We start from the raw sequence: 22,543 nt of genomic DNA on the forward strand, positions 1-22,543 counted from the left end.
GTGTGTATGTATGTATGTATTGTGTGTGGTTGGTTTGTGAAAAGATTCATTTCTGATTAAAATGTTTGATGAAAGACATGATGACATTAAGAATAAAATGTAAAACAGGGTGAGGGTTAATTAAGCTTTTAAACGCACACACACTCACACACACACACGCACACACACACACACTGTCAGATTTATGATGAAATCCTTGTCTTTGCAAACCAAAAGTCTCCTAAAATCCTCTTTGAATGTCTTGCAAGTACAAAGACCCCTTTATTGCGTTTACCTGAATAATAAGCTCCACTGTTCTGGGGAGATGTTCCACTAGATTTTGGAGTGTGTCATTCATTCAGCCATAAGGGTGTTAGTAAAGTCAGGTACTGATGTACCGACGTAGGTGAGGTGAGGAGGCCTCGGATGCAGTCAGGGTTCCAATTCATCCCAAATATATCCAGTAGGGTTGAGGTCAGAGCTCTATAGCAGGAGATCTTCCACTCCAACCCATATAAAGCATAACTTCATGGAGCTGGGAAGTCTGGGTCTTCTAGTTCAAGTGAAGGAACATTTCTACCAAATGCATCCAATTGTGTGCCTTCAGCGTTGTGCTAACAGTTTGGCTGGAAAGCCAAGTGTCCTAATACTTTTGTCCAGATAGAGTAAGTATTGGATTTAAAAAGGGTTGCCAAGTTTCATTAAAATTCACCCTTCCCAAATAATTTCCCCCCCTGAAGCTTTAAAATATTCTCTTCCGCAATAACTTCAGTTGAAACACCAATTAAAAATGCATTAATGACTTTCCCTTCTGTTTGGTCCTAACCTGTAATAGGCAAATACTTTTTCACAACACTTTTTAAACACTTCCTGAATAGGAAGTCCGTCCACAATCCTGGCGTTCCTGTTTGCAGAAAGACGGGTGATCTAATGAAAACAGAGTGCTGGGATGGGAGTGTTATCATCATGTGACATCATGACTCGAAGCAATTCCACGCATGCTTCATAGTCCTGTTTATCACGGTGTAATCCGTAGTGGGTCACATGACCACATCATGTCTGTATGCTGTATCTAAATCTGCTTGGTTTGATCACGTCTCCAAGACAGCATTTTAATAGTTGTCTATATTATTATTATTATTATTATTATTGTTGTTGTTGTTGTTGTTTTTCTTTTTGCTTATTATCACTATGACTGGCCTACTACAGAGCTCTGACCTCTATCCTATTGAACACCTTTGGGGTAAATTTTAACGGTGACTGGCACACACGTGTATTGGATGTCTTTGAAGAAGATCTGCTCCTCATGGGTTTGAGTGGAAGATCTCCTGATATAGAACTCTGAAACCTCAATCCTATTGAACACCTTTGGGGTGAATTGGAACGACACTCCAGGTCTCCTCAACTACATCATTACCTGACTTACGCTAGACTTTACTAACACCTTTGTGTCTGAAGGCGCACAAATCTACACAATTGAACTCTAGTAGAACATCTTTGCTGTAGAGAGAAGGTTTGGGACCTGATATGTCAATGGGATTCCTCGAGTGATTTGAATACAAAAAATAAGCAAATTATTTTGTTCATTATTCCAATCATTTACTCATCCATCTAATCATTTATCCATCCAGCGATCCTTCCATTTATCTATTTACCCATTCATCAATTCAGACAGCCATCACAAATTTCACCCTTCAGTCCATTATTGCAATCAGTCCATCTATCACTCATCCATCCAGCAAGCCATTAATCAAATTATTCATCTATCTCTGACTCCATTTATCCATCCATCCATCCATCCTCTTATCCATTCATCTGTCTAACCATTTGTCCATTAATCCGTTTATCCATCCACTCATTCATCCATCAGTACTTTATTCCATCCATCCATCCATCCATCCATCCATCCATCCATCCATCCATCCATCAGTACTTTATTCCTTCCATCCATCCATCCAGCCATCAGTACTTTATTCCATCCATCCATCCATCCATCCATCCATCCATCCATCCATCCATCCATCAGTACTTAATTCCATCCATCCATCCATCCATCCATCCATCCATCCATCCATCCATCCATCCATCCATCAGTACTTTATTCCATCCATACTTTATTCCATCCATCCATCCATCCATCCATCCATCCATCCATCCATCCATCCATCCATCCATCCATCACCTGACTTTACCAACATCCTTGTGGCTTAATAATAACGAATCTTCCCAAACACACTACAACATCTAGTGGAACATATTTCCAGAAGACTGGAGGTATTTATAACAGCAAATGGAAACTAAATGTGGAAAAAGATGCACATGAATCCTATGCGTAGGTGTCCAAAAACTTCTCCATACAGTGTATTTACACCTATATGGTACCTATATAGTGTATGTGTGTTAGGAACCATGCATTCAACATTCAATGCCCTCATTGCCCTCTGTCTTCCTTTTAAATCTTCTCAGGGTTTAATAGCTGAAGGACTTTCCAGTCGTTTGAAATTTTATTGAGTCTGAATGACATGTGGTCACCTCAAACAGACAAAAAAAATCAGATAATCATAACTTGTATATGAGTAATATTCATGGGGGTTATAACAAACTGGCAGAATCGTAGCTGCTGATTTAGGTCTAGAATCTGATACATCATGTCTTTAGACGTGGACAAATTAGACATTCTTCCTCAATGAGGAAAGAAAAAGGACCTGCATGCTTCTCTGTAGTAACAAGAAAAAAAGACAAAGTCTTCATTAAATTAAAAACTTTGCTGTTTTATCTGAAATATGAAAAGGGCAAGCACAAAAGAAATGGCACCCTCAGCCCCAACTGTCTCAGGTTTGATGAAAGGGTTCCTCAGATTGCATGGTTCATCTCATTCCATAGATGTACATACTGCAGGAATCAGATCTGGTTTGTTGCTGTAAGTTTTAGAGGACCCATGAGCTATGAACGAGCTATGATTTTCTGATGCTGAAGCGGTGCATTAAACTCCAGAACGGCTCTTTAGGATTGAGAGTCCATCAAGTCCTACATAGATTTGCATAGAAGCTCCAAGTGCCAGAAACGGCAATTCAGCCATAACCTATAATCAAGCCTCCAATATTTTCCCAGTAGCCTTAGTAGTCTTTTCTTTGAAAGCTTTTCGTTTTTTTACATGCAGATGATGTCCCCAGCCAAAAGAAAGCTCCAATTCTGTCTCCTCTGTCCAAAAGACATTCTTTCAGAAGCATTGTGGCTTGGCAAAAACTCGTCCGAGCACATTTTCGAGAAACACATTTGTCCACGTCCGTATGCACAAATTTCATCACGCAAGCACTTTTTTTTTTTTTTTTGGCGACCAATTTGGGATCTGTCCCATTCGGATAGCAGATGTCTTCTGAGGAGCTTTCATTTAGAAGCGATTATGGGATGAATGCCCGCTTCAGATTTGAAGCTTCCTCTGCAGTGAAAAGGATTTCTGTGAAGGAAAACTTCTCCCTGAATCACGGGAAATATGTGCGATGTGTTGAGTCATCCTCAGGTTGGTTTGTCGGTTGGTTCTAAAGGATTTAAGTGCAGTGACTAGTAAGGTCATTCCATTATAGATAACACACTAAATCCCACAGCCAGTTGGAATTGCATGGTGTTGAGGTCTGGAATGGTTGCCATGTTGGTTCTTTTTCCTGGAATAAGTCTCCAAGCTTCCCTGCTCCAAAACAACCCCAAACCATTAAGCTTCCACCTCCATGTTTGATTAGGGGGGGTGAGGTAGCCTGCTAATATCTTCTCTCCTGTAATCTGTTTTACACAAGTCCTTCTGCTAGAGACAAAATCGTAGCATGTGGATTCTTCTGTTCACACTTTTATCCAGTATTTCACTATCCAATTCCGGATAGAAACAAAAAGACCATGTATGTATATTTCCAAAACCATAAAAAGACTCTGTGTTTCCACACTTTTTGGCAGCCGCCGCATTCGCGCCACACGCCACTTTTTTGCCTTTAGCTTGTTTGTGCATCTTCTCTGGTTTCATGCTCTTTGTTCCATGTTGACGATGTTTATGCAGGCGCACGTTTGTTTCACAATATTTGGTATTCTGTAGTATTCTTTTTCTGTCATCAAATCAAAAAGGCAAACGAAACACCAATAAAATGACTACTTAAAAAAATAAACCAATGAAGTCCAGCTTTAAAAAGTCTGTCAGAACGTTGGGCTTGAAGCTTTGGAAGCCGATCTATCTGAGGGGGGATCAGAGAGCCAGACAAGATTATAGCGCCGCCGCAGCGCCGTCTTTAAGCACGAAGAACAGAGAGTTCGGTGGCAAGGTGCACACGTGGTCTAAATAGTCGCACTGTTCCTGATGGACACATTAAGATGTCCTTTGGCACACTGACTTATTGAGCTCGGTGCTTTCTATGACTCTGCAAGCAGCATTGTGCTGCCATCTGTTGGCATGTTGCAGAACTAGTCTCGAAACCTTTCCTCATATAAAGGAACATGTTCTGTTTGTTAGTTCCAGGAAATGTTAAACGTGAGAGCCGTATCGAAAGAGATGTCCTGGTTGTCATCCCTAAGGAATGCATAATTATTATATAATGGTGCCTTAATTATATCTTTTGGAACAGTCCCATTGTTGGTACCTCTATTATAAGGGCTGTTGTTTGGCAGGTTGTGCCTGATCATCAGGAATCTGCGGCTATAAATAATAGTTTCGAGGCGATTCAAGGCAGGAGGCGACATCAAAAAGCGCCTCCTAGTTTAGATTCATAGGAACATCCCATCCCATATTTAGAAAGATGCTCCACTACATTTTGTGGAGATTTGTTCAGCCACAAGGGAAAGGTGTATGTAAAGTAAGGTAGTGATGTAGGTGAGGTGAAGAGGCCTGGAGTGCAGTTTATATTTTTAATAGGGTTGATGTCAGATCTCTATAGCAGGAGATCATCCACTCCAACCAATCAGATCTTTATGAAGCTGGGTTTGCACATTGTCATGCAGGTTTGGGTCTGAAGGGAAGATTCAATGCTCGTGCATCCAAAGATTTAGGATACTGTCAGGTGTTATCTGGGTAGTGGGAAAAGTTTGGGGAAGAAAAGAAAAACCAGAAAAAGACCAATAATTTGGCCATATAGTGAATATTACATAACGATGCGTAAATAACACGATTGTTCTGTTTTCCTTTTTTTTTCAGGTGGAAGGAAACATCCGGAATACCCATCCTTCGTGTCTGCACTTTGTGTCTGGACTTCCCACTGCTACATTAAATATCACACCTTCACACCACAAAGAAAGAGACAATAAAGAGAGTGAGAGATGAGCTTTTAACACCCAGAGGCACCATCTCGTGAGAAGTTCGCCGCAGAGCTGCCTGGACCATGCGGGAGCCACCTTGCCCACTTACCTCGTGAATATCCGTGCCTACATGCTGGGATCTCCCGCACACACACACACACACCCCAGCGTGCACAATGGCATCGAACGAGCGACTGTACGAGGTGTGGATGTTGTACTGCAATAAGGTAAAGTGTCCCGAGTGAAAGTATATATATATGTGTGTGCTTGTCAATGTTCCTTCAATTAATACTTTTCATGCTTCTAATTAACATGCACAAATATGGTGGCCTTATGCAAATGTATGTTTATTATAATTAGTGAAAACTTTCTCAACATTGAGCATGAAGACAAAATATTCTTGTAAACGTTTTAAAGTAATTACGGTGTTTTAAAAACGACGTAAATCATCAGGACGCCAAACGAAACTTTTGCTATGTTTCCACACGGACGGTTTTAATCGCCGGATCTGTGCACCACGGCAGATTTCGGTGCTGGATTTAAGATTGGCGCATCAAATGTTTAGTGAATTTGAATGATTTTTCTTTTTCCTTTTTCATATCTGAGGCACGAAAGGACGTCGTGACTAAACGTGTGTCGCGTCGCAGGTTTTAATTTCGCCTCTTATTTACTTATATATAAAACAAAAATTGTCAAACAGAAATTAGCGCTGACATGAATCACGCGTTAATAAATTCAGTGCCGTTAAAACGAATTTGCGTTAACGTTTAGTCCGTTTACCTACACACGGAGCGCTGCGTATTTCCTCACAGACCATCATTACTGACGCACCACCCTTTAAACTCTGGACCGTCCTGGGGTCTCATGTATAAACGTGAAAAATGGAGGAACGGAGAGAAAACGGCGAAAGGGGGGGGGGGGGTATTTCAGAACAGCAAAAGCAAGCTGAGATCTATCATTTTCTTTCGCAGTCTTGGTATGCTCACATGCAGCAGATTGATTATATGATAGTGAAAGCATGTACAAAGCATGTGTGGAACGTGACACGGTGAATGGATCGGTATGAAATGCATTTCTTGTAGAGTGGTGCGGGGGGGGCGCAGGTACCTGTACACTCCCTGTTAGATTAGGCAGGGGGTTTATGTCATTCAGATGACCTTGTGGCTTGTAGTGACCATGTGATCTCTTGATTGGTAGTGTCTTGAAAAGAGATGCCCAAACTAGGACCTGCTATGGTTGGCCCATGGAGGTCTTCGACCTGGCCATGCCATATATAAGAAAAAAATGCCACTGATGCCTATCTTTATTTTTAATAACACATAATGTTATATATATATATATATATATATATATATATATATATATATATATATATATATATATATATATATATATATATATATATATAAAATGTTATATAAAAAAATTATATTACTGTGTATATAAAAAGTCCTGGTAATTCTCAGGTTATATGGATTAGATATATCGATCAGCCTGCTTTTCCACTCATGTCTTCAGCAGCTTATTGAAATATTATTTGATTTGGCCCATATGTGAGTCCAGCTCTTCACTGTAGGGGGTACAAACTTTTGGGGCGGGGCTTTTGGCTCTCTTAGTTTATTTTGAGGAAGTAGAGAAACTAGAGATTGTTCTCACGCTGAGTGTGTGTGTGTGTGAGTGTCTGAGAGAGAGACAGAGGGTTTGTTCTTCATGCAGTAAGCGAGTTTGCGAAGGCAATTCTCACTTCTGCATTGTAGCCGATGTGTTCGTTATGGCACAGTAACAGTTTGTTACGCGAGCGCGCTCACACACACACACACACACACACACACACACACACGCACAGAGTACAGCAACTACGGCAGAACGATGATGTTTACCGAACAAGTCCATGGAACAAAAAGGGGCGGAGCTTGTGGCAGATAACGGACACTACTGGCGGGCTGTTCTTAAATTGTACGTTAGTCTAAGTCGTTCACCTGCTTAGACAGGGAGGTTGCGAGACAGTTTTGTACACTCTCTCTTACACACACACACACACACACACACACACACACACACAAGGACTTTCATACGTTCAATCACTTTGAACACTAACTTGAAGTTAGTGACTGCAGATTTGTGAGTGTGTGTGCGCGTGCGTGCGTGTGCGTGAGTGTCTGAATTGGATTTGACCTCTAATTTGACCTCGGATTTGACATGCTGAGTGCGACGCTTTAAAACATATCAGATCAGATCGGATTCGTCTTCTGATTTTGTGACTCCACATTTGACGTACACGACCGGCGTCGTTCAGATCGGCGCCAACAGTCTCCCTTTACTAAAATTAAGTTAGTATCAGATCGGCGATTATAGTTGTGGTCTGATCTCACAGCTCTGAGGTCTGAACAACCTGAAAACCTTCCAAAAGGCAGCAGTGTGTATTTCCTGAGCAGCGCAGTCTTTATCTCCGGAAAACCCGAACGCCCTTACGAACACGAGCGTCTGGAGCCTGACCTTTCTGCGTCTCGTGTTTTTCAATCGAATCTTAGCTTAACCTTAAAAGCGAGAAATGTCATAAACATAATCCTGCCCTTCAGTTTAATATCAGATGGCCGGGGTCTGGCAGGAAACACACCCAACACGTGTTCTAGTGTATTATTTTAAATCGCTACGGCACTGTGGCCGGATCGAGCGACGCTATGATGCAACACTTGACTGATTTGTACAACAGCCAGTAGTGTTCGAGATGCTCCACCACCTTTGTAGAATTGTAACAAATCATCATTAGAAAATACACAGTACAGCGTTTAACGCAAAAATTACCTTTTTATAGCTTTTGGCAGACTTACAAAGCGACTTACAAATGTTAGCCATGGAAGTCCATTAATACAGACATAAACCAGTATATTAATGTACCGTAATTTCCGGACTATAAAGGGCACCCATATATAAGCCGCACCCACTGAATTTTACAAAGATTTTAATTTTAAACATAAATAAGCCGCACCTGTCTATAAGCCACATGTGTACATTGAAACTAATGAACTTTACACAGGCTTTAATGAAAGACAGTGTCTGTAACATGGTGTAACGTGTGAAATATGTTGCGCTTCCTTTAGGAGCATAGCGGTATTTTGGGAACAGCCTGGCGCCGCATTTTTCCGCTATTACTGCATGTGTGAAAGACCGAGGAATATGTCCTTATTATTTTCTGATGCTCATTTCTAAGTTTCTTTGACTAACCTGTAACGCTGTTGCCAAGAAAAATTAAAAAGCATGAGTTTTGAAAACCTGTCTGTGCTTATATGATTTCTGTTGCACAAAACCTGTCTGTGCTTATATGATTTCTGAATTTTTCCTGGGAAAAACCCAGGAAAAATTCATAAATAAGCCACTTTGTTGTTTAAGCCGCGGGGTTCAAAACGTGGAAAAAAAAAATAGCGGCTTATAGTCCGAAAAATGCGATATTTTCCTTATGTTTTTTCCTAAAGTCCGTAGGACCTAAAAAGTAAATTTTACTTCAGTTCTAGCTAATTTCTAGTGTTTCCTTGATATGTCTGTGGTGCTAGCAAGAGAACTACACAAACGCTAGTTAGCGAAGCGCCAGAATGCGAACTGAAAACGCTGGATTTGCATTCAGTCAGTAAAAAAGTGGATGAAAAGGATACAATTTTCACACTTTGGCTACATTTTTACCTCAGAAAAGGTAGAGTTTAGATAAAGTCTATTAATACGACCACAACCCAGTATATAAATGTGTGTTTCTTATGGTTATCACGATGAAGTAAGTCAACTTTTCAAAAACAGGTCACTTTAGTTCCTGCTAATCTCTTTATTGTATCCCTATTTTGACGTGTCTGTGGTGCGAGCAGGAGGAATTCATGAGCGCTAGTAAGCTAAAGCACCAGGTTGCACACTAGAATTGTGTTCAGTCAGTAAAACAAAGTGGATAAAAATGATCTAATGTTTACACTGGTTAAATTTTTACCTCAGAAAAAGTCGAGGTTAGATAAAGAAGTACCAGTGATTAGTGCTTCTGCCCCTTTCGTCTATTCGGATCCGCCTGATTCATCCTGACGCTGGAGTTCTTTTTAACTGGAGGCCACTTTGTGAAGGTGGTTGGTTCCACATGATCAACCTAAAGATCCATGAAGTTAATGAGCAACTCAACAACTATGAGAATGGATTTGGACTAATTCACTTTTCAGTGCCCATGTTATTTCACTCTCCATTGTTCTGTATTGTTTTAAAAATTATAATCACACTCTTGATGTTGCCCAAATGAGGATGGGTTCCCCTTTTGAGTCTGGTTCCTCTCAAGGTTTCTTCCTCATAACATCTAAGGGAGTTTTTCCTTGCCGCAGTCGTGACCTTTCGATCCAAAGTCCGATATCTAAACCACTAAGCTAACATTAAATTTGTGTTTTGTATTTAAATGCCCATCACATTACGAACACTGATACTTTAATGAATGGACATTCAGGGTGTCACCCAGGTGAGGATGAGGTTCCCTTTTGAGTCTGGTTCCTCTCAAGGTTTCTTCACCACTGGCTTGTTAATTCAGGATAAACGTACAGATAGTAACATATAAACTCATATTTTATAACCTCTTTATCTCAGTAAAGCTGCTTCAGGACAATGTCCATCGTTGAACACGATCTACAGATAAAACCGAATCACCTGACATCTCTGACGCTCTCCACGAACTCGAATTCTTCTCTCTTAAACTTTAACATGGCTGAAATTGGGGAGGGTCAGGGTTCCTGTCAGGCGTGTTTTAACCACAGCTTCAACTAAAAGTGAAAGTACATTTGTGTTTGATTGAAGAAAGAGAACATGGACACACACACACACACACACACACACACACACACACACACACAGAAACATAGGCTCTTTGACTTGAAGCATATACGTACACACACACACACACACACACACACACACACACACACACACACACATACACACACACACATATATTCATCCATTATATTTACACATAGAGCGACGAGTGTTTGAGAGAAAGAGATTGAGAGTGAGAAAGAGAGAGAGACAGAGAAAGATATATAGAAAGAGACAGCGTGAGAGAGAGAGAGAGACAGAAAAATGCAGTGTGTGTGTGTGTGTGTGTGTGAGAGACAGACAGAAAGAGTTAGAGAGTGGACAGAGAAAGACATCCAAAGAGAGAGAGAGATCCAGAGATAGAGAAAGAGCTAGAGACAGAAAAAGATGGAGAGAGAGATGCAGAAAGTGAAAAACGATGCTCTCATGAACTCGATCACACACTATATAGACACAATTGCGGAGACGAAGATACTGTGTGCGTGTGTGTGCGCGTGTGTGCGCGTGTGTGTGCGTGTGTGTGCGTGTGTGTGCGTGTGTGTGCGTGTGTGTGTGTGTGTTGACTGTCAGCAGACCTTTGATCTCATGCTGTGTGTTTGCTCCACTTCCTTCTCATGACCCTTACAGGACAGAGGGAAAATGAGAGGTACAGAGTGAGAGATGGAGTGTGTGTTACTGTAGTTTTACTTATTTTTTACTTTTATTTTCGTATATATTTTTTGCACTTTCTATCAGTGGCACGTTTACCAACTGTTCTCATTTCTGCATTGTTTTATGAGAGAGAGAGAGAGAGAGAGAGAGAGAGAGAGAGAGAGAGAGAGAGAGAGAGAGAGAGAGAGAGAGAGAGAGAGAGAGAGAGAGAGAGAGAGAGAGAGAGAGAGAGAGAGAGAGAGAGAGAGAGAGAGAGAGAGAGAGAGACCAATTTCTATCCAAACACAATCCATGTGTCTCCATCCTATGTCTTCATATGGACGCAGTAGCATGAAATATTCCTTTCACTTGAACCTTAAAACCCAAACCTGTTCCAGCATGATAATACCCCTGTCACACAGTCAGCTCCATGAAGATCTGCTATCCATGGGTTGGAGTGGAAGATCTCCAGCTCCCCCCTTGGTTTGGACTGTTTCGAAAGACTGGTGGAGATGTCAGACTACACACACACACACACACACACACACAGTAAAACCAGAGGTGCAGTGAGTGTTATCTCTTACTCATTCATATCAGTGAGTGTTCATAACCTATGACTTCGGTGGCTCTCAGAATATTTTTAGAACTAACAGATTGAGAAAGAAAGACAGAGAGAAAGACAACGATTGACGTGCAGACAGCAATCAAGTGACGCATAGGGAGAGACTGAGAGGAAGACAGATATAGAGTGATAGAAAGACAATAGAGATAGAGAGACAGGAATATAAAGTTAAAGACAAACATATATAGTGAACGATAGAGCAAAAGACAGAGATATATAATGAACGATAGAGCAAAAGACAGAGATATACAGTGAACGATAGAGCAAAAGACAGAGATATACAGTGAACGATAGAGCAAAGGACAGATATAGAGTGACAAAAACAGAGAGAGACAGGGGTATAGACTGAAATACATATATGGAGTGAAAGATGGAGACATAGAATATAGAGCTGGAGACAGATATAAAGTCACATACTGTCTCTCTACCTCTATCACTGTCTTTCACTCTATCTTTCTGATTCCTGTCTCTCGCGTTCCCTATAACTGTCTCTGTCTAGGTCACTTTGTCTCTGTTTCTCTCCATCTTTCTTTTTGTCTCAAAACCCTCGTTTTTCTCTCTGTTTGTCTCTCTCTTTCTTTGATTGACAGAGACAGAAAAGAAGATCTAGAATGACAGAAAAAAGACAGAGAGACGGACAAAAATGACGTAAAGCAACCTTGCATCTCTTTACCTATGTCATCCTCTTTCTCTCTATCCTTCTGTCTCTGTGTCTCACACTGTCTATCTCTGGGTCTCTCTGTTTGATCTATAAATATTGTAAGTGTCACAGTAAAGTTATATGCAGTGAACACTGGCCGCACCTCTGGTTTCTCTCTGTGTGTACGTGTACATGTGTGTGTGTGTGTGTGTGTGTGTGTGTGTGTGTGTGTGTGTGTGTGTGTGTGTGTGTGTGTGTTAGACAAAGCCACACCCCTCCCACTGTTGGTTCTTTCGCTCTGCGTGCCTGTCTGACTGGTTATATGTGTAAACCGATTTGATAAGAAATGCATGCCGTGTGCTCTGAGCTTAGTGACGAAGGTATTGGACTTTGGATCGGAAGGTTGTGAGTTCAAATACCGGTATCACCAAGCTCCTACTGCTGGGCCCTTGAGCAAGGCCCTTAACACTTAACCCTCAAGAGACAAGAACCGAACGTTGGACACTTCACTATAAGATTGGAATGTGCTTCTTGTTGAGCATCCCCATTCGCTGTTAGAAGAACCGCCACTCTTCTGGGAAGATGTTAAAGATTTTGTGGAGATTTGTGTGGGTATTTGTAAAGTCAGGTACTGGTATAGGTGAAGGTGAGGAGGGCTGGGGTGGTGTTTTAGTTCATCCCAAAGTGGTTTAATAGCTTTATAGCAGGAGATCTTCCACTCCAACTAGTGTAAAGCACATCTTCATGAAGCTGGAGCATAATTGTGCTGGAACAGGTTTGGATCTTCTGGTTTAAGTGAAGGAAAGATATCGTTCTATACTATTGGGTGGATCTGACTTTGTGGAAACAGTTTGGGGAAGAAGCACATGTTGGTAGAAAAGTCCTAATACTTTTGTCTATAAAGTGTATGTTGAGATGATGATGATGATGATGATGATGTGAACCTCTGGATACTGTGAGTGAAGTTAGTGAGAGACAAGCAGAGGGGAAGTTTTCAGATTGAGGTTTGAAAGCTCTGTTGTCAATAAGCGACGATTTCAGATCTTTTTATAGATTATTTAAAACACTTTCCGACTGAAGCATAGAGTTCACACATACACATGAAATAAATCCATTCATGGAAAAAAGTGGATTAAAATCTGAATCCTGAACAACACAGTGAGTTAGTGGAGTAGTAGCGACAGAAACATGATGTAATTACAGTATTCAGGATACTGATGTTGGTTTAATGTGTAAACACACACACACACACACACACACACACACACACACACACACACACACACACACACACACACACACACACAGTGGTGCTCTGTAATGCAGCATGAGTTGTGTAGTCTTAAAATAAGCAGGGTGTGTTCTTAATGCCTAGCCCAAAACCTCATTGGTCATCTGTGTGCTGCCACACACACACACACACACACACACACACACACACACACACATACACACATACTCTGCACTTGTAAGATGATTTTAAATGTCTGTTGGCATGGACACACACACACACACACACACACACACACACACACACACACACACACACACACACACACAAGCTGTGATGGGCAGCTGTAATGACCTCATCCCGGAAGAATCTATGAAACCAGACACACACACCTACACACACACACCTACACACACACACACACACACACACACACACACACAAACAAATGCATCGTTTTTTTTTACATATTTGCATTTGTATTATAAAGTGAGCACTAATTTGTGACCATTTGATTTGTAAATTGATTTCTGGAGAGCTTTCTCAATATCACATAGAACAAAGATTAACATGGCAGAGGTAGAGCTGCATCTTACTGGAGACCGAACAGGAAAAGATTGTCTGGATTTATTTATTTATTTATTTATTTGTATTATTATTATTATTTTAAATAATTTTATAATATAATAACATGTTGCTTTAATATAACTATATTAAACCCTAATTCAGGTATTTATGTATAAAAGTGAACTTAAAAAATGCAAAAGACACATATTGAGTGTAACTATATTTAATTTAGACATTTTAAAGCTTATAGTAACTGCTAGTTGAACAAATTCACTCAAATAGTGAAGCAATTTGTGTAAATCAGCATTTGTATTATATTTTGCAGATGGCAAGTTGACAACCAGGCTTTAAAGTAATCAATATAAAATATAATACAACATTGTTTTGACAATTTTTGTAAAAAAAAAATTTACAAACGTTACTAAAGTTACAAACAAACAGATGAACACATGATGAGGATTAAACAGTTTCTGCTCACGTACTGATGTTTCGCCTTCATCCGTGACACCAGTGTTTTCTTTTCATGTGCTCGTGCATCACTGTGGAACTTCCATCCCACACAAACTCCGGTTTGCATAACTTCCAGGTACAGTTTTCTTTGTTGTGTTTATTATAAAATGCTTATATGACTTGGGACGCACACTTTTTCCTGCTGTCTGTTGACCCCGAACTCTCTACTATTTTGCAAGCGGCCCTGTGATCTTGCCAGCACGGAAACCCATAACATGAAAAAACCAACTAATCGATAACCGCATTCGTTGACATTGAATATATACAACCCTGTTCTAAAAATTGTCGTCCGTTTTTCTGGAATCTCAGGAATGCAATTGACATTCACAAGCCCTTGTTGAATGCTGTCAAACCTGTTCTTTGACACACATACACACATACACACACACACACACACACACACACCTGGGTGGAGATAAGTGAAACCTTCATACCCACAAAACAGTTACTAAACTAAATAAATCCACGTTTTAGGTGTAAAAAAAAAAAGTTTCTCTATCAGGGGTGAGGTACGCTTCATTTACGATTCAAAATGATCACTCAGCCAATCACAGACACACGTAGTGTGACATCACTGCCAGTCTTTCATTAGACCAAATGGAACCAGGAGCATAACATTTATTCCGGTATAACCAGCATGAGACGTGTGTATGAGGTGTGTATGAAATCATATGAAGTGTCTTTGATGTAGTGTAAAGTAATATGTCATCTATTGTAATAAGTGTTTTCTTGCCCCATCTCTTTCTCTCTCTCTATCTATCCATCATGCTTTCTCTCTCTCTCTCTCTCTCTCTCTCGCTCTCTCTCTCTCTCTCCCTCTTTCTCTCGCTCAGAGGGATCCTGACTATCTAAAGCTGTGGTTGGAGATTTTCATCGGCTCGTATGATCGCAGTCTGGATGTGGATTTTGAGAAACAGCCGATCAGGTACGGCGGCCATCTTTAATCCAAACCTGCTTCTGTCAGCATGCAACATTCACACTCGTCTTCGTCTATGTGTGTGTGTGTGTGTGTGTGTGTGTGTGTGTGTGTGTGTTTGTGTGGTAGAGATTTTAAGTGTTGTTCAGCAAATAAAATCATCATTAACAGTATAAAGAGGGTTCTCTCCGTCACTGTCTTGATTTGTGACTTGTGTGAAAGACGAGGGACGGAGAGAGAAAGAAAGATGTTGGAGAAATGAATAGGGAGAGAGCGAGGAAAAACGAGGGAGAGAATGAGAGAGAGAACAATGATGAGAGACAGAGATGGAGAGATGAAGGAGAAAAAGATGGAGAGATGAGAGGGATAGAGAGAGCAATGAGGAGAGATGAAAGAAGGACAGAAAGATAATGAGAGAGGAAGAGAGACTGATATGAGCAGGGAGAGAGAAATGAGGAGAAATGTTAGAATGATAGAAAGATTACAGAGGGTGAGAGACTGATAAGAGAGATGAGAGGGATAGAGAGAGATTTGAGGAGAAATTATAGAAGTAGAGGGAGAGAGAGAAAGAGAGAGAACAGTGATGAGAGAGATAAGGAGGGAGAGAAAAAGATGGAGCGATGAGAGGGATAGAGAGAGCAAAGATGGGAAATGATAGAAGTTGAGAGAGGGAGAGCGAGATTAGAAGGATAAAAAGCAATGAAGAAAAATGTTGGAAGGAGAGCGAGATGATATGAGTGAGGGACAGAGAGCGATGGAGAGAGCGATGGAGAGAGCGATGGAGGGAGAGGGCTGTTAGTTTCAGCATGTAGCGTTACAATTCACCTTCACTCGAACATGTCAATGCCACAGTCCAAAGAACACCTCTGGGAACTGGAACATCTTCTGTACCCCAGACCTCCTCACCTCCTCAACATCAGTCCCTGATCTCTCGAAAAACTAAATAAGCACTAATCCAGTGGAAAGACTCTTCAGTGCGTTCCTTCACATCTTAATCCCTCCCCCTCCTCCCCGACATTCCAAAAACGTTCATAGCACATACACCACGTCTCTGGATTCACGTCACGTGTTATGATGCTCATGAGAGCTCTTATTGTACACACACTGCTACAGGACCATATAATGCTCCAAAATCCTCCAAATGCTCCAAATCCAATCCCATCACTCCAGACAATATATATATCTCAACTCCCGATCACAACAAACCACTTAGCCCAGGGTTTCCACACACTTCCACTCGTCTTCACGCACTTCCACTCGTCTCCACTCATCTCCACACACTTCCACTCGTCTCCACTCATCTCCACACACTTCCACTCATTTCCACTCGTCTCCACACACTTCCACTCGTCTCCACACACTTCCACTCGTCTCCACTCGTCTCCACACACTTCCACACACTTCCACTCGTCTCCACACACTTCCACTCATCTCCACTCATCTCCACACACTTCCACTCGTCTCCCCACACTTCCACTCGTCTCCACTCATCTCCCCACACTTCCACTCGTCTCCACGCACTTACACTCGTCTCCACTCATCTCCACACACTTCCACTCGTCTCCACTCGTCTCCACACACTTCCACTCGTCTCCACACACTTCCACTCGTCTCCACTCATCTCCACACACTTTCACTCGTCTCCACACACTTTCACTCGTCTCCACACACTTTCACTCATCTCCACACACTTTCACTCATCTCCACACACTTTCACTCGTCTCCACACACCTCCACTCGTCTCCACACACTTCCACTCGTCTCCACACACTTCCACTCGTCTCCACACACTTCCACTCGTCTCCACACACTTTCACTCGTCTCCACTCTTCTCCACACACTTCCACTCGTCTCCACACACTTCCACTCGTCTTCACTCATTTCCACACACTTTCACTCGTCTCCACTCATCTCCACACACTTTCACTCGTCTCCACTCATCTCCACACACTTCCACTCGTCTCCACTCATCTCCACACACTTCCACTCTTCTCCACTCATCTCCACACACTTCCACTCGTCTCCACACACTTCCACTCGTCTCCACACACTTCCACTCGTCTCCACTCGTCTCCACACACTTCCACTCGTCTCCACACACTTCCACTCGTCTCCACACACTTCCACGCACTTCCCCTCGTCTTCACACTCTTCCACGCACTTCCCCTCGTCTTTACACACTTCCACTCGCCTTCACACACTTCCACACGCTTCTATTTCCTTCCACATACTTCCATGCTTGTCCACACACTTCTACAACTAATTTTGACGCATTTCTCCACACATCCACACACGTCCCCAAAATGCAACCAAACTAAATAAATCTGAATGCATCTCATAATATTCAATATTTCAACTGTATCTTTCCATTCATTAAAAGTAAATTTCGAACGTGTCTGCAGCGAATATTGTCCACAAGCAGAAAAACTGTAGACGTGTCTAAAGTTCATCCTGCTTGTGTGTGTGTGTGTGTGTGTGTGTGTGTGTGTGTGTGTGTGTGTGTGTGTGTGTGTGTGTGTGTGTGTGTGTGTGTGTGTGTGTGTGTTTTTAAGTGTATTTACATTTATTTCACTAAGCCTCGAGACAGTCCTAGAATTCAACGCTCTAATGATATTATTTCACTGTTCACTTGCCATTTTAATAGGACACCTGTAGACCAATCAGGTGGCAGCAGCATGTCACATGACCTCATTCAGCTCCAGGTCAAAAGCTTTAGTTAGCGTTTATTTGAGATATCAGAGCGGTGTGGGGTCAGTGGGGATCTGAGCGGCTTTGACTGTAGTCAGTGTTTCAGAAACAGCTGATGTCACACAGTGGTTTCTAAAAGTTCCACAGAACGATGCAAACAAACAATGAGGAAGATGCAGTTGTTCAGACTTGTTCATGAGAGAGATGAGAGGAGAACGTGCAGACTGGTTCGAGCTGGGAGGAAGACTAACCTCTTAAATTACCATTGAGCAGAAAAGCATCCTGTAACACGTCTGATTGGCTGAGTGGATCAGTGCCTGCTGTTAATATTATAGAATCAGTGTACATGCTTCTTGTTTGTGTGTGTGTGTGTGTGTGTGTGTGTGTGTGTGTGTGTGTGTGTGTGTGTGTGTGTGTGTGTGTGTGTGTAGGGTGGAGGACGTGCCCCCAGTCCTGTCTCTGCTCCCTGATAACATCCTGCAGGTTTTACGTGTCCAGCTGCTGCAGTGTGTTCAGAAAGCATCGGTTGGCTTGGAGCAGGAACAGCAACACCTCGCTCTGCTGCTCCTCAAGTTCCTCATCATCACTTGCAGGTCCCTCTTACACACACACACACACACACACACACACACACAACCGATTATGAAAACTCCAGATTTGGAATTCAGGTGTGTGGGTGGGTGGATGGACAAATGATGGATAGGTGGATAGATAGACAGACAGAGTGGATGGATGGATGGATGGATGGATGGATGGATGGATGGAATGACAGACAGATGGACAAATAGATGGACGGACAGACAGACAGATAGATAGACGGACGAATAGATGGACGGATAGATAGATGGACAAATAGATAGATGGACAAATAGATAGATGGATAAATGGATGGATGGATAGATAGGTGGATGGATAGATAGATAGATAGATAGATAGATAGATAGATAGATAGATAGATAGATAGATAGATAGATAGATAGATAGATAGATAGATAGATAGATAGATAGTCAGGTGTGCCAATACTTTTGTGTAGCTTTAAAGAGAAATCAATGTCCACATTGCTTTTATTTATTAAAGGATGTAATTACAGTGGAGTGCAACTTGGCCTGAAACAAAACGAGTTGTGCAGCATTGGATCTCGCCTGACTTCTCTCCGGCTCAGGGTCTGCTCTCGTCGTGTATCTCTCATTCAAGTCTCACTAAACCAGCATGAGTTTCACCGCAAAGGTCAACGTTACGGCTGTGACATTTCCACATCCTGTTCTTTGTGCCTCGTGTCTTACAGTCAGATCATCAACATCAGAAGTAAAGATAATCATCCAAGCTGAATGTTTCTACTAGTGTATATCACCTATAATCAGACCACGGCTCCTGTGAATGCTCGATTCTGATTGGTTAAGGATGTGTCGATTTTCTTTTTTTCCAGCTCTGGTAGTAGTGCAGCTGCAAATCTCAGGTTTATACATTCTATTTTCAAAAGTATGTGGACACCTAACCAGGAGATTATGTGCCAATCTCCAAATGCTGTTAGAGGAACCTCTACACTTGACTTCACACTCTGTTCCACTAGATTTTGGAGTGTGTTTGTGGAGATTTGTGTCAGGTAGTGATGTAGGTTATGTTGAGGAGGACTAGGATGCGTTCAAAGTTTCAATTCATTGTTCAGTAGGGATGAGGTCAGAGCTCTATAGCAGGAGATCTTCCACTTCAACTCGAAAGCAGATCTTTATGGAGTTTGCTTTGTGCACAGGGACAGTGCAATTTTGGAACAGGTTTGGATCTTCTAGTTCAAGTGAATGGAAAATTTCATTTAATGAATGGTGGATGATTTCCCAGCATGCCTCAGTGCTATATGAATAGGCTTTGAAATAGAGAGATTACTCAATATTAGTAGATCATGTTACAGGAGTTGAAGGTGTTTTCCACACACACACACACACACGCGGACACACACACACACACACACACACACACACACACACACACACACACACACACACACACACTTATGTACCCACACACAGTATATAGACTTGTAGACTTAACAGTGTATAACTGAAGCTATCTGATCATGTGACCAACACTAACCGGTCAAAGCATTCATGAATTTGGACAGGTGGTTCCCGTGGCCCAAAAAAACAAAAACACAATTACTTACTGTACACACACACACACACACACACACACACACACACACACACACACACACAATGCTCAGCTGCAAAAAATTAATAAATAACTCTATTAATTTCAACTTTAAAAAAAAGTCAATTTAACGTAAAATTAAACATAAGCAAGTAACTTTTTTTTCCTTAGAATGTCAGGCAGACAGGCAGACAGGCAGACAGACAGACAGACAGACAGACAGACAGACAGACAGACAGACAGACAGACAGACAGACAGACAGATAGATAGATAGATAGATAGATAGATAGATAGATAGATAGATAGATAGATAGATAGATAGGCGGACACACAGGCAGGCAGATGGATGGATGGATGGATGGATGGCGGGCGGGCGGGCGGGCGGGCAGAAGCTGCTTCTCTGGCTGGAGATGATGCTGTGCAGTGGATGCAGTGGATTGTCCATGATGGACAGGAGCCTGTTCAGCGCCCATCTCTTTGCCACTGAGGCTGGCATTGAAGTAGGGTGTGTGTTTTTTTTTTGTGTGTGTGTGTGTGTGGGGGGGGGGGGGGGGGCAGTGTAAAGGTGTAAATAAGTTGGGGTGGTAAAACCTGTGGAAGTTGTTCAGCTGGTTCGCTCAATAGTGTCGCCTCGCTCCAACCTGCATCCGGTGACCTCCTTCATGCTGTTAATCTGCAACGTCTTTCGGCTTCACTTATGGAGACGCACATGGCTTATTTACATCATTGACATAATTCCATATCATCGCAGTAATGCAGATTCAGTCCTCGTGAATTTCGCAGCCCAAATCCTCACACACGTCATGTCTTGTGGACTATTTTTTCTCAAATGTTTAGAAAGCCAAAAATGTTCCATTACCTCACCATAATGCGCGCGCACACACACACACACACACACACGCACACAGTCTTTTTTGCACACACTTTATTCCAGCTGCATCTCTGTGCGTGAATTATGATCGTGGCACAAAAATAAGTCTGACTGCTGGAACTAATGGCTTCTTATCCTGCAGTAGTCTGCAACACACACACACACACACACACACACACACACACACACACACACACACACACACACACACACACACACAATGCTCTACAGTATAAGCCAAATTCCAATGTGTGTGTGTGTGTGTGTGTGTGTGTGTGTGTGTGTGTGTGTGTGTGTGTGGGATGTCTCTGACAGGAACCTGTCTAATGTGGAGGAAATCGGAACCTGCTCCTACATCAATCAAATCATCACCATGACAACAGTCTACATTCAGCAGGTTTTCTTTCTCTACTTCTTTCTCTGTCTGTCTGTTACTCTTGCTCGCTCTCTCTCTCTCTCTCTCTCTCTCTCTCTCTCTCTCTCTCTCCCCCCCCCTCTCTCTCTCACACACTCTCTCTCTCTGTCCTTCTAAGCAAAATCTATTATAGGGGGTTAATGTCAGTCTATGAATATATCTATCTCTTTCTTTCCATCATTCTCACTCTCTCTCTCTCTCTCTCTCTCTCTCTCTCTCTCTCTCTCTCTCTCTCTCTCTCTCTCTCTCTCTGTAGTTGAAGAGTAAAACTAAAGAGAAGGAGCTGGTGGATCAGACGCAGGCTGAGGAGTTTGTGCAACATGCGCTGGCTTTCTGTGAGAGTCTGTATGATCCATATCACAACTGGAGACACCGCATACACGGGTACACTTTCATCTGATTCCATCAGACACCAGTATTCTCCATTACCTCCATCAGACACCAGTATTCTCCATTACCCTCCATCAGACACCATTATTCTCCATCACCCTCCATCAGATACCAGTATTCTCCATTACCCTCCATCAGACACCAGTATTCTCCATTACCCTCCATCAGACACCAGTATTCTCCATTACCCTCCATCAGACACCAGTATTCTCCATTAACCTCCATCAGACACCAGTATTCTCCATTAACCTCCATCAGACACCTGTTTTCTCTATTCCCCTCCATCAGACACCAGTATTCTCCATTACCCTCCATCAGACACCAGTATTCTCCATTTCCCTCCATCAGACACCAGTATTCTCCATTAACCTCCATCAGACACCAGTATTCTCCATTACCCCCCATCAGACACCATTATTCTCCATCACCCTCTATCAGACACCAGTATTCTCCATTAACCTCCATCAGACACCAGTATTCTCCATTACCCTCCATCAGACACCATTATTCTCCATCACCCTCCATCAGACACCAGTATTCTCCATTACCCTCCATCAGACACCAGTATTCTCCATTACCCTCCATCAGACACCAGTATTCTCCATTAACCTCCATCAGACACCAGTATTCTCTATTAACCTCCATCAGACACCAGTATTCTCCATTACCCTCCATCAGACACCTGTTTTCTTCATTCCCCTCAATCAGACACCAGTATTCTCCATTACCCTCCATCAGACACCAGTATTCTCCATTTCCCTCCATCAGACACCAGTATTCTCCGTTACCCTCCATCAAAAAAACAGTATTCTCCATTACCCTCCTCAGACCCCAGTACT

General features: G+C 42.1%; 1 protein-coding gene across 3 annotated transcripts in view; it reads left to right on the forward strand.

The window, feature by feature from the left end:
* Positions 1-22,543, forward strand: part of nbeal1 (neurobeachin-like 1) — a 306,006-nt gene that overhangs the window by 847 nt on the left and 282,616 nt on the right. For all 3 annotated transcript variants that reach the window (XR_014537349.1, XR_014537350.1, XM_083565186.1), the window contains exons 2-6: positions 5,150-5,477; positions 15,111-15,202; positions 18,313-18,474; positions 21,215-21,296; positions 21,571-21,698. Coding sequence is in view for 1 of the 3 variants with exons in the window: in XM_083565186.1 (XP_083421312.1) it covers positions 5,427-5,477; positions 15,111-15,202; positions 18,313-18,474; positions 21,215-21,296; positions 21,571-21,698 (515 nt within the window). In the remaining 2 variants the exon portion in view is untranslated. The remainder of the gene's footprint in view (positions 1-5,149; positions 5,478-15,110; positions 15,203-18,312; positions 18,475-21,214; positions 21,297-21,570; positions 21,699-22,543) is intronic.

This window comes from Silurus aristotelis, assembly GCF_946808225.1.
Source record: "Silurus aristotelis genome assembly, chromosome: 2".
NCBI lineage: Eukaryota > Metazoa > Chordata > Actinopteri > Siluriformes > Siluridae > Silurus > Silurus aristotelis.